Here is a 13,193-nt window from a genome sequence, read left to right on the forward strand (position 1 = left end):
TTTTTCCCATTCTGCTGGGGAAAAAAAAAAAAATCATTGCTGATTGTGTGATAGTTCCAGTTTTCCAAAATCAGTCACATGAGAGCATCTGATATTTTCAGGTGCATGTTTCTCCTGGGGGATTTTGAAACAGGTTTTTTTTTGCCTCTCTGGTTCTTTGGGTACTTAAAGTGATGAGATAAAGAAAGCAAAGAAAAAGGGGGAAAGAAGGGAGGAAGATGCCTTTTGGGAAAAGTTGTTGGGGCATCCCTTCCACTCTTGCACAAGGAAAGGATTGTTGGAGGCACCTGAGCAGCTTCAATGCAAGTGACAGAATTACTGTGTGAACTCTGGGGCAAAACAGCAGCCAAATATATATGATGATATGATATGATGATATGATATGATATGATATGATATGATATCATATCATATCATATCATAATATGATACTTATGTTATGTTGTTGTGATGTGTTGTGTTGTAATTATATTACATTCTATTCTACTCTATTCTATTCTATATTATTATATCACATTATATTATATCATATCATGTCATGTTGTGTTATGTTATATTATATTATATTATATTATAATTATATCATACCATATTATATTATATTATATTATATATAATATGTATTATATTATAATATATTATATATCACATTATATCACATTATATAATATTATATAATACTGTTTAATATTATTTTATATTATATTATCCCATGACAGTACATTACATTATCTTGCATACTATATTGTGTTATATGATATTCACTATATAATACTAATAATATTCTGTTCTCTTCCCTCATGTTATGTTACACTTCCATGTTTCAGTAGAAGATTTCTGTGGCATAGGTCTGCTGTTACTCCTCCCTTTTTTTCCATTCTGACCGTGTCTCAGTCTGAGTGCTGAGCTCTCCTCCAGAAGCTCACAGGGAATGCCAGCAGAGCCTTTCAGCTCCCAGCCAGGTGAGAGGGGTGGGAGGAGTGCTGTGTTTGGGAGAGGGGCACAGAGGGGGTGGGAGCAGGGTTTTCCAATAATCCTGGAATCGCTGAGGTTGGAACACCTTCAAGACCATCTGGCCCAACCCTTACCCCAGCACTGCCCTGTCCACCACAGCGATCCCCAACTTACACATCCATGTGTTTTTCGAATACTTCCAGGGATGGTGATTCCACCCCTGCCCTGAGCAGCCTGCTCCAGTGCTTGGCACCACTTTTGGTGAAGAAATTTTCCCTAAAGTACAACCTGGATATCCCCTGGTGCAACGTGAGGCCATTTTCTCTCATCCCTGGCTACCCAGGAACAGAAATCTGCCCTCACCTGGCTGCACCCTCCTGTCAGGGAGCTGTAGAGAGTGAGAACTTCCCCCCTGAGCCTCCTTTTCTCCATGCTGAGCCCCTCCAGCTCCCTTATGGTGCTCCAGACCCTTCCCCAGCTCAGTTCCCTTCTCTGGACACACCCCAGCACTTCAATTTCCTTCTTGCAGTGAGGGGCCCAAAACTGAACCCAGGATTCAAGTTGTGGCCTCACCACCGACAAATTCAGGGGGATGGTCACTGCCTTGTCCTGCTGACCCCATTATCTGTGGTACAATCTCAGTATTTAAGTTACCTACCTCAAAGTTAGCTTAGGAAAACCTTCAATAAGTGCAATTGTGGCTGACAGGGCTTCTGCAGATCTGCAAGAGCAGCAGGACAGGGCAGCCAGTCTTTGCTGTGTTGATGGTACCTACTTTAGCTTGAATTTTGTATATAAACTGATTTTTTTGTTTTTATTTTTTTTTTATTCACATTTTTTATTCATGTGCTCCTAGTTTAGGGTGACCAGTCCTGTCTCATCAGAAACTCAAAGCTCTTCTGGAGTCATCTGGGCCTTTGGACAAATCACTGCTGCTCTGAAGAGATTAAAAAATCCCCTTAGAACAAAGTTTACTTCAAAAAACAAGTTTTACACCCCTTATTTCTGTCATCTCTCAACCACTAAATATGTTTTAATTTTTTTTTTTTTTGGTAAAAATATCGCTTGGGAAATTAGTTTGACCACTAGATGGCACAAACTGCTCAAGTATACTGCCCAAAAGAGCCCAAAAAGCTGAAACCTCTCAAACTACAGACATTACCCTGGAGAAACAAGTGCTGAGGCTGCTCAGAGCCCTACCACCAATTTAGGTGAACCTCCCCAGGATTTCCTGAGGAGGACAGGATCTCAGGAGGATGTTTTGTGCTAGGTGTCCATTGGGCTCCTCCATGAGTTGTCCTCTCATGACTGGGATTCCTCTGGAAGGAAGTTTTAATGCACTGTCTGTCCTGAACCACCTGAATTAGTGCTGTGCAGAGCCTGTCTCTCAGAATAATGGAATTTTGCCAGTTTGGCTTGCACAAAATGGGGAGAAATGTCACAATTTCTGTGTCTGATGAGATAGCCAGCATCCTCTTCTCATATTGCATTTCACATCTGGAAATTTCCAGTGATCCAGGTAAGAACAGGGTGTACCTGCAAGGAACAGATTTGGTGTGACTGCCCTGACATTAATCCCATCACACTCCAGCCATTCTGGGAAATTACAGATATGGATGTACAGCAGTGCACCAGACACAGTCAGACACCCCCAGAATCAAGGCCCTTGGGCAAAGACTTTGGGTGATTTTCATCAGAATAATACCAGATTTTCATCAGAATAATACCAGATTTGGAAGCTTTGAAATGCTCTGCTGGGCCATGGTGCACACAGCTAATGGCAGCAGGGATTCCAGCAGACACTGGCACCCCAGAAAATTCCTTTCTACTCTTCTCTGTCCTCATGGAACCCTGCCTGGGTGGCTTCATCCAGGTTTGGAGCCTTCAACGTGACAAAAATGTGTTGGAGCAGGTCCAGAGGAGGCCACAAAGATGCTCTGGGGGCTGGAGAACCTCTGCTATGGAGAGAGGCTGGGAGAGCTGGGGGTGTTCAGCCTGGAGAAGAAAAGGCTCTGGAGACACCTTATTGCAGCCTTTCAGTGCTTACAGGGAGCTTATGAAAAACAGGGAGACTGACTTTTCACCTGGGCATTTAGTGACAGGACAAGGGGTAACAGTTATAAACTAAAAGAGGAGATGTTTAGATTAGATATTAGAAAGAAATTCTTTTTGCAGATGATGGTGAGGCACTGGAACAGGATGGCCAGAGAAGATGTGGGTGCCCCATCCCTGGAAGTGTGCAAGTCCAGGTTGGAGCAAGCTGGTGGCATCCCTGCTTATGGCAGGGGGGTTGGAACTAAAGGATTTTTGAGCTCCCTTCCAACCCAAACCATTCTGTGATTCTTTCAGGAACACAGGCACCTCTCAATAGTGCCAGAATTGGAGAGCAGCAGATCACATCCAGATGCTTCAGGGGAGATTGCTTAGATTAAGACCTGAAGGAAAATATGGAATGCAATTCCCTGAACTTCATGGTAATTAATTTTACCTCTGGACATTTCTCTATGACCACACCTGTGTAACCCTTTGGGACTCTTGCCAATTTCTTGATCCATTTGCTGGCTTTGAATGCCACTAAGTGGTACAGTTTGTTGGTGCTTTGTGTACCTTTAGTTGCTGTTTCAGACACTTCTGGTTGGGCATTTAACCCTGCTTGAGGTCACCAAGGTGCTCATGTTTGTGTGTGAACACAGAGAGACTCCTTGATATAAAATGATCTTTTCCAGGTGAAATGTGTGTGAGAGCTCAGCTGTTGGATCATGCCCCTCGCTCTGCTGGCTCTGCTCATGCTGGCTGCAGGCACATCAGGAAATTTAATTTGCTGAGCCCCCATCCAAAGAACAGCTGCTCATCTTGCTAAGTCTGCAAAAGTCAGCACTGAACATGCCTGATGTGAGCACACTTGAGTAACTGCTTGTCCTGGACTGCAGCAGCATCCCAGAACAGTGCCTGCCACGCTCACACCCCACACCAGGAGAAGGTATTCCTAGGAGGAGGAGGAGGGGATAATGTGAACAATCAGGACCCCAGGCTCAATGTTCACTCAGCAAACCTAACTGCATCTGAACCACATTAAAAACACACCTTGGTCTTACCCACTGTGTGCTGTGTCCTTACCTGCCCTTGCTGAGGGGAGCATAAGCAGAACTGGCTGTTCCTAATCCCTTTAGGAAGGGCAGTGCTTTTCCCAGCCCACTCTCTCATGCCTGTTGGTTATCCTGTACCTGCTGGAGGATCCTGTTCTGGCTTGAATACCTTCCTTTCACCAGGTGTGCTTAGGCTCAGCTTTATTGCAGCATCTTTGCAGAGTCTCACTGCTCTGACACACCTGGCCCTCAGATCCCCACCTGGGCAGTGGGAGGTGCAGAGTGGCCAAATGCTGCAGCTGGTGAGATTTGGGTGGTATTCCAAATGCCTCCTGGCTGTGCAATGGTCATTTCAAACTGGCAAACATCTCCCCTTCCTGCCCAGAAACTACTGTTACCCCTTGGGTTAGCAGGCTGCTTTTGGCTTGCTTTTACAGAGGGGTCTTGATTGCCTTTAGGTTTTCCAGAACAGGAGGAAAATCATGCCATATGTATTGGTTTGGATGCCTGTTTTCAGCATTTCTAAACATTCACTCTAGGACTTTTACACATCTACCCCAGGGTAGTGAAACAGAGCAGGTTGGGATCAGTAGTGAGGGCACAGGAGGCTGCAGTCCTGTTTCCCACACTGCTCCCATGCACTCCTCTGTCTGAGCTGGGCAAGACATGTGGGAATAACTGGAAACAGATTAAAAATACTTAAAAAAACCCATCCTGTTGGTGTGTTCTTAAGCCAGGTCTCAGTCTGAACCATCACAGTGTCTTCACTGATTACCACATGAATGGTTGAGACCTCTTCCACCACAATTTGAAATGGTGAGGAGCTGAAGAAAATGCTTCAACTTCTTCTGGCAGGGATCAAATCAGTAGATGAACCACTTTGGGCGTCTCTGGGGACCTGAACCATCCTGTCCCAGCCTCCCTCCAGCTCTCTGCCAGCATCTTCTCTTCCCCTCCACATCAGCCTTCCATCATTCCCTGCAGTGCTGCCCAGTTCTGCAGCTCCCATTGAGGTGTGGCCACCACAGAAGCCTTTGTAGCTGCCAGTGGTCCCAGTGGGAAAAGGACTGGACAGGTTTTTGATTCTTTCTCTCCTGTTGGCAATGCCAGCAGGGCCTCGTGTGTGAACATGGTGTCACCTCAGCCTCAGTTTGAGCCATTGATTTGCTGATAAGTGAGCTCCAAAGATAACCATGACCTTCCCTTTGCTCCATCTCCAGCTGCCCTCTTCCCTTCTGAAAGGAGAGCATCTCAAAAACACTTGTGAGATTTGGAGGACACAAAACTTCAGAAAGGCCAGAGAGACACTGAGCATTGACAAAGGGAAGGGAAGGGAAGGGAAGGGAAGGGAAGAGGAGAAGAGAAGAGAAGAGAAGAGAAGAGAAGAGAAGAGAAGAGAAGAGAAGAGAAGAGAAGAGAAGAGAAGAGAAGAGAAGAGACCCAAACAAAAAACCAAACCAAACCAAACAAACAAAAAAACCAAAACAAAACAAAAACCAAAACAAAGCAAAAAGAGGAAGTTTGTGCCAGCTAGATTGAGAAGTAACTGCTGTCACAGAAAAACAAAGTGGCAAACACGCCTGATTTGGGGTGAGGTGAGCCCTGCCAACACAAGCTCCCAGCGCCCGGAGGTGAGCGCTGCCGGATCGGTGCCAGCTGGCAGAGTCTGCCCCAGGAGTGTCCCTGGCAGCTGCCAGGCTGAACCCAGCCTGTCCCACCAGAGTCCACCTTCACCTGGGGCTGGTCTGGCAGGAGAGGGCTCTAACTTTGGGAAATGGATGGAAAGGCAGGAGGTCACCCCAGCTCTGTCCGGCTGACAAACACAGTCTGGATGGCAAGAGGGAGGTGGAATTTGGTGTCTTGGCCACCTTTGCCTCAGGTGGCTGCCAAGGTGAGGGTGCAGAGGGAACCCTGCCCTGCCCTGCCCTGGGGGCAGCTTTTCTAAACCAGCCAGGGCTCCCCAGATGGCGAGTAAGAGAAGCTTTCCCTCCCCAGAGGGTGGAACCAGAGGGTTTTGCCAAGAAGAACTTGGAGCTCTGCTGCCTGAGATGTGAGCTGGTGGCATCTTCCCATTGTCATAACCATGTAATGGGACTGATGCTGGGAAATAAAACAGCTCAAGGTGTGTTCCTCAGCAGTCCCATCCCGTTCGTGATCTGTACACAGCCCCCAGCTGGCGATAGGTTTTACCACCCCTGAGGAAAGCCCCAGCCTTGAAGCATCTCCCGGGCTTGTGCTTCCTAAGGGAGCATGGGTAGGAAACACTGGGGCACCATCCTGGCCCTTCCTCGGCTCCCAGCCAGCTGCAGGAACTGTCCCCTCAGCATCCCCCCCGCTCAGAGGGGCTGTACGTGCCGAAATGACAAATGGCACCCCCCAGCACCGCCCCTGTCCTGCAGGGGACAACAGGGGGATGAGGGAGAGCGCGGCGGGCACGGCTGAGGGATGCGGGACCCCCCTGAGGGATGCGGGAAGGGCTGAGGGATGCGGGAAGGGCTGAGGGATGCGGGACCCCTCTGAGGGAAGCGAGCCCTGCAGGGACTCCCTGCAGCACAGGAGGCCGCCCTGCGTGCAAAAGGGGCCGGTCCCGAGCCGGGGAGGAGGAGGAGGAGAAGAGGGTGGGTCTCTGTGTCTCCTGTCAGGCTCGGCAGGCTGTGCGCTCACGGCGGGGCAGGAGCCCGGCGCTCCCGGGCACAATGATCCTGTGGCTGTGCCTCTGCTGGGGCTTCTCCCCCTCGGCGGGACAGCCCGACTCGGAGCTGATGGCCAGGTACCTGGAGGAGCAGCTGCTGGCGGACTACAGCATCGTGGAGCAGGTAGGTTTGGAGGCGGAGGTGGCTGGGGAGCATCAGGTGGCCGCGGCAGTGTTGACAAGCGGGGCAGGCTGGTAAAAATGCGTTTATTCCACCTGTCCGTGCTGCTGAGCTCCGTGCGAGGTGCTGCAGCCAGCACGGGGTTGTGCTGGAGGTGCTGAGCCTGGAGATCACCCTGGCCATCACCCTGGAGATCACCCTGGCCATCACCCTGGAGATCACCCTGGCCATCACCCTGGCCATCACCCTGGCCACCACCCTGGAGATCACCCTGGCCATCACCCTGGCCACCACCCTGGAGATCACCCTGGCCATCACCCTGGCCATCACCCTGGAGATCACCCTGGCCATCACCCTGCCCTGCTAGTGCTGCTGTCCCGGCACGGCTCGGTCTGACCCCCATCCATCCCCAGGCTGTGCTAACCAGGCTTTTCACTGGCACAGCGGAGCTAAAGCTGTGTCCTGGCCACACTCCAGTCTGAGTAATCCCCAGGATTTCAAGCTCGGGGGATCGTTTTTTTTTTTCTGCCCATGGTGTTACTGTACTTGATTTTTAACTCGTGTGTTTTTAACTTGTAGCATTTTTAATTCATGAAACAAAGCACATGAATTCCAGCTTCTAAAAGGCTTCTTGACAATGAAAGGGAAAAAAATTTCTGCAAGTGAGGGAGGGCTATTATGTTGTGTTATTGTGTGGCTTAGCTTTTCTAAGGAAATGGAGTTGAAAGAGCAATGAACTTTTTGGAAGAGTTTGGGTGGTGGTTTGGGAGGCTGTGATCTATTTCGAGTGGAAAGTGTCCCTGCCCATGGCAGAGGGGCTGGAATTAGATGATCTTTAAGGTTCCTTCCAATCACACCACTTGGATTCTATAAGAGAGATCTTCAGGTCTGTGCTCACATCTATCAGGTCCACAAGTTTCCATGTGTGACTTTGGGTCACTTAGGGCATCAGTGACCTAAATTTGATCAGATCTGAGAGGCTCTGTAGCACCTGAGGCACCCATGTGGGCCTGAGCTACAATGCAGGAACTATGGAATACCTGTGCCTTGCTGGAGGTCAGGTGGGATAATCCAATTTGGCTAAAATGTCAGTAATTGTCTGTATTTGGCATCTTCTGCCATGCAGCAGGTGGGAAGAGTGAGACCCTTCACATATATCTGTATTTATCCCTCCGAGAATAGAAAGAATAGAAGCATCCACATCTCTCCCCTATGGGGACACCAAAAACTTTGTTTTCAATCCTGATTGCAATGGATGCATATTCCTTTTTGGGGAATTCAGCCATGAACCAACACTGTTTTACAAAGTGGGAGAGAGGATCTCCACCACTGCCAATGGAGTGGTATCTGGGACCACTCACCTGCTTTAGGGGGAAAAATCAGCTGCAAAGCTCAAAGAACTGGCTCACAGTGCTGGAGTAGCCTGGCTGATGTTGCCTGGGGCACCTGAGGGTGTTTTCTCAGGAGCTGAGCTGCTGCCAGGTCAATGGCAGCAGCCACTTCCACCAGAAAAGCAGTGATGTGTGCATAGCTGTGGTGCCCTGGGACAGCCAGATCTAGAAGAGGACATCTGTCTGTCCTCACTGAACACCTGAGAACAGGCAGGTGCTCCCCTGGATTGAGACACTGCCCTAGAAACAAATCCACTGCACAGCTTATATCCCATACACCATGCTGGGACTAACAGCTGGCACTGAGTTATGGGGTCACTACTAGCAATTATCTGGCTTTAATGAGGGTGTTGGAAAGCTTTAAAGCTAAAAGTTGATGGTAATTTGGAAATGGTTCCATTAGATGATACCAGTGAAGCTGCCTGATTGGAACAGTCCAATGGGCTGATAACAAACCCTGCAGCAGTGTTTCGGCAGTAGCCATGAAGTCCTAGAAAACAAGATACTGCTGTCGGGGGATCCTTAGCTCCTCACTGACATCCACTGGGTATCACCAAGACTTTAGAAGGTGGTTCTTGAACTCACACAGAGTCTTCTTATGCAATTCAGCAAGCAAACAAAATGGGTTTTGGTGGGGAAAGATAAAAATAGGAACCAAGTTTCCAGTTTCACTGATTAGTCCTTAAAAACCCCTGTGACCAGAGCAACAGGTGGATTTGTTCCAAAAGGTAAACCTTCAGTAAAAAAATACTGAGGGCTACTGATCTCTCATCCCTGCCTCTGCTCCAAGCAGGGACAACTTCACAGACATTTATTTGTTGTTGTCTTGTTCTGAAGAACCCACAGTGATGGAGACTCTGCAGCCTCTCACAGCCGGCTCCTGAGGGGCTTTATTTGTCTGAGATAACAGACCCAGACAGAAAGTTTCTTCCAAAACTTAAGATACAAACGATTCTCCTCTCCTCTCCTCTCCTCTCCTCTCCTCTCCTCTCCTCTCCTCTCCTCTCCTCTCCTCCCAAGGGAGCTGTTTTCCTTTGGTTCTAATTTCACAAGATGTTGGCTAAAATGATGCAGAAGGAAATAGTAAAGATTCTCGTGGATGAAACTTTAATTTCCCCGTTGGGCATTCCTGAGCTTTTCAATGCACAATATAAACAGACATAAAATAATCTCTTTGGCAAGGGCTGCTGCTATTTCAGAGTAAATAAACTGAAAGGGCAAACCAGGTAAAACATATTGTTTTATTCTTCTGCTCTCTGGGGTTCCACTGACGTTTTAAGATGGCACTTGGCTTCCCTCATTGACAAAAGCCTTGCTTTGGGGAGGGGCTTGATTTGGAGGTGTTGTTGAGCAACCATGTGAGAAGAAGTCAGAGGAGTTGATGACAAGGGTGAGACAGTGAGTACAATTGCACTGTCACAGGTGAAGCACTTTGTTTCATAATAAGGTCTGTGGCTGAATTTCTACATCTTTATTCCTGATTTGCCCATAACCAGTGCTTTTCTGTCACTGCACAAAAAATACACAGTAGCTGTGGAGAGTATTTAGGTAACAGATCTGCTCTTGAGATATTATTCATACAGCTGAAGCTGTAGCATTAATTTAAACAAGTTATAGAACCATAGAATGACTTGGGTTGGAGGGGACCTTAAAGAGCATCCAGTTCCAAACCTATGCCATGAGCACAGACATCTTCCACTAGACCAGGCTGCTCAAAACACCTTCCAGCCTGGCCTTCAGTACTTGCAGGGATGTTCTTAGCATCCAGGGACAGGCCTAAAGTCTGACCTTCCTGCCATCATGTGGCATTCACATTTTCTGGAAAAATCCCTTCACCCAGGATTTTTTCTTTTTTTTCTCCTGGGAAGCTGAGAGGTCTCAGAGAAAAAGGAAAACAATATTATCTGATTCGCTTCTCCTGTGTTGTGCTCACATGTGGAATGTGTTTGGAGATTGTTTAACCACAGGTGATTGTTCCATTGGATTCTGCTGTGAATTGTTTTCAGTCTTTGGCCAATCAGGGCCAAGCTGTGTTGGGACTCTGGAGAGAGTCACAAATTTTCATTATTATCTTTTTAGCCTTCTGTAAGTATCCTTTCTGTATTCTTTAGTGTAGTTTAGCATAGCATTTTTTAATATAATATAGTATCATAAAATAATAAATTAGCCTTCTGAGAGCATGGAGTCAGATTCATCATTCCTTCCTCCATCTGGGGAACCCTGCAAATACAATAACCATTGTACAGAGGGTCCCTTGCCAAGCACCATTGGCCAAACCCCAGCACCTCCTTGCCTGAGACAGCCACATTCCACTGCTGAGCTTTGATCAGAGGGCCTGTTAATACAGAAGAGACTCAGGTTTTAATTTTAACCAGAGGAGCATTTGAACCTGGCCATGGGTGATCAGTCACACAGCCCTGTGTCTGGGATTAAACAAGTGACATGTCTGCTGTAAGCTGAACAGACCCCACTCACTCCCTGAACTCTTTGCAGGTTGCTCGGCGCGTCCCAAGACAGGCCAAATTCCTGCAGAGGCTGGTATGTATCACACCCTGTCTTTGTTTTACCTCATGGGAGCTACACTCTCCCTGGATATGTGTGTGTCTGTGTGCATCCCTGCTGGGGTATCAGTTGTGGGTTTCTCTGGGTCTGGATTGAAGGCACTTGAGATGGCAGTTCATGTTCAGACCCAGCTGTTTATTATTTCTTATCAGTAAAACAGTCTCACTACTGTGAGTACAGCAGCTTTTCATTAGAAGGCACAAAATGGCCAACAATCTCTTGGTACAAGGGCTTTTAAGGCTAAACTATCCAATTAAGAACTGACACCTGGATTATTTCCCTTTTAACCCAATAACTGATCCCAAAGAGCTGCAATGTGGACTCTTCTGCCCAATTACAAAATGCCACCCAAATCCATGAAGAAGAAGGAAGAAGAAGCATGAAGAAGAAACCCAGGACAGCACCCTGTGCCCTCCATCTTGCTTCCATCCACAAAAGACTAAAAATCCCAAAAGCTAAATTTCTCACCAAGTGATACACCTACACTGCTCTCTATAATCTATTTCACCCTTTTGTGGATTCCAGTCTACCTTGAAGTCTGGGAAACTTTCTCCATGAATGAGGGTCAAAGTCAGTGCTGCCCTGGGGGTCAGGGCACCCCAGAGCAGACACAGAAATATTCCCAGTGCCCTGGGTTTCCTCACATCCCTGTGCCCAGGGATGAACTATTTGATGGTAGAGTGAGATTCTGGGTAAGGAAAAAAGAAATCTTCATTTTGATCAATGCAACAGGTACAGGTTCTTCTAATATTCCCCAATCCATCTTCTCAAGCCCAGATTTGGAGGAAGAACATGTAATGTTACCAACTTAACAACACAGTGAATATTAGCCTGATGAAATCTCACTGAGTTTGAAGAGAAAGGGAGTTTGAAGATCTCTGTCGTTCTCTGACAAAATCTCCTGGAGAAAGGAAGAAAACAAGGAAGCCAATATCCTTCTTCCAGCACAGAAATCTAAAATTTAGATGTAGAGAGGCAGCCAGTAGGATTGCTGTTCATGGCCAGTTATTTTTCTGGCTTTTCTGGGGGACTTCCCAGTTGAGAACTGGTGTGCAACTCATTTCACACACTGAGCAGCCTTAACAGCTTCTGGTCCCCTTCATCTTTAACAAATTGGAATCAGCAGCCTAGAGAAAAACTCTCGGGCTTATTACCAGTTTATTACTTCTAATCTGAGAGACAGTCAGTTTGTTTTGATGAAAGTAACTGATAAAGGCAAAAATACTGAATGGATTTCATATATTCAGCTCTTTTTCTGTTCTTCCAACTATTTCATATAAATGAGCATAAAATAATTTGTTTGGTGAGAAAATCTCAGCTGCCAGTTCATCATCATGACCAGGACACCTCCACAAAGCATCTAGCCAGCATGCCTCATGGCAGTGTGCTAATCTGCTGCCTTGGCATTCCCTCACTAAATTTTTAATAGGGATGATAAGTCATGGTAATAATAACATTAAACAAATTGTTTGTTTTGCTTTTTTTTTTCCTTTGAGCTGCCTCTTACCTTCTGAAGGCTGTCTTGGTTTGAAAAGACAGGTGTCTGCCAAGGAAGGCAGAAGCCTTCCTTGAAAAGGAAAATGTAAACCCCCTCCTTCTGAATTGTTATAATTTTGAAATTAAGGGGCTCTCAGGCAAAGATATGGGAATAGGAATAATAGTTCTTAATTAGGAAAATTAAAAAAATACAAATGCAATAGTACAAACAGAAAACAAGCCACTGTCAGAGTGAGAGCAGGAGCTGCCCCCTGTGTGTCAGGGGGTGGCACAGCCCCATCCCATGGGGGCTCAGCCCTCCTGCAGTGCCAGCTGTGGTTCTGCTGGAGCAGGGATCCTGCACAAGGGGGGAGTTTTCCTCTGCAGCTCCAGGGCTGCTGGAGATGGGCCTGGGCTCCCTCTGGCAATGCAGGGCAGCAGAAGCTGCTCCTCTGGCAATGCACTGGGCAAAGGCTGCTGTGCTGTCCCAGCACCTCAGATTGGATCCAGGTAGGAATGCTTGGCTCCTCCCCTGGGCGCAGCATCTCCCCATGGGATGATGGAATTGGATCAGCCCTGCAGGGACACTCAGTGGCCATGGACAGCAGAGATCTCCTGGAGGAGGATGGGCTGTGGGAGAGATAAAGAAAAAACTGCCCCATGAACAGAGAGAACTGCCCCACCTCTGACAGATGATAATAGAATGCACAGCCCCATTTCCAACATAAGACAAATCCTCAATAAAAAGTGCAGAAAACAAACAGGCATTTGTGCATTAGAGCACCAGGCACTGATGGATTGTGCAGGAGCTCCAGGGAATGCAGCACAGGAATCACAGAGTGGAACTCGGGCTGCCTGCCCAGCCTGACTGAGCAGCCTGTTTGGAAATGGCCTGTGCCCCCACCATTTAT

At 47.3% G+C, this 13,193-nt stretch overlaps 1 protein-coding gene across 1 annotated transcript in view; it reads left to right on the forward strand.

Moving 5' to 3' along the window:
- The first annotated feature begins 6,721 nt into the window (after positions 1 to 6,721).
- The window catches only part of ITIH5 (inter-alpha-trypsin inhibitor heavy chain 5), a 48,250-nt gene continuing 41,778 nt past the window's right edge, over positions 6,722 to 13,193 (forward strand). The window contains exons 1-2 of the mRNA XM_066550081.1: positions 6,722 to 6,856; positions 10,738 to 10,782. Coding sequence (XP_066406178.1) covers positions 6,737 to 6,856; positions 10,738 to 10,782 — 165 coding nt within the window. The 5' untranslated portion in view covers positions 6,722 to 6,736. The remainder of the gene's footprint in view (positions 6,857 to 10,737; positions 10,783 to 13,193) is intronic.

Source organism: Molothrus aeneus, chromosome 5 (genome assembly GCF_037042795.1).
Source record: "Molothrus aeneus isolate 106 chromosome 5, BPBGC_Maene_1.0, whole genome shotgun sequence".
Classification (NCBI taxonomy): Eukaryota; Metazoa; Chordata; class Aves; order Passeriformes; family Icteridae; genus Molothrus; species Molothrus aeneus.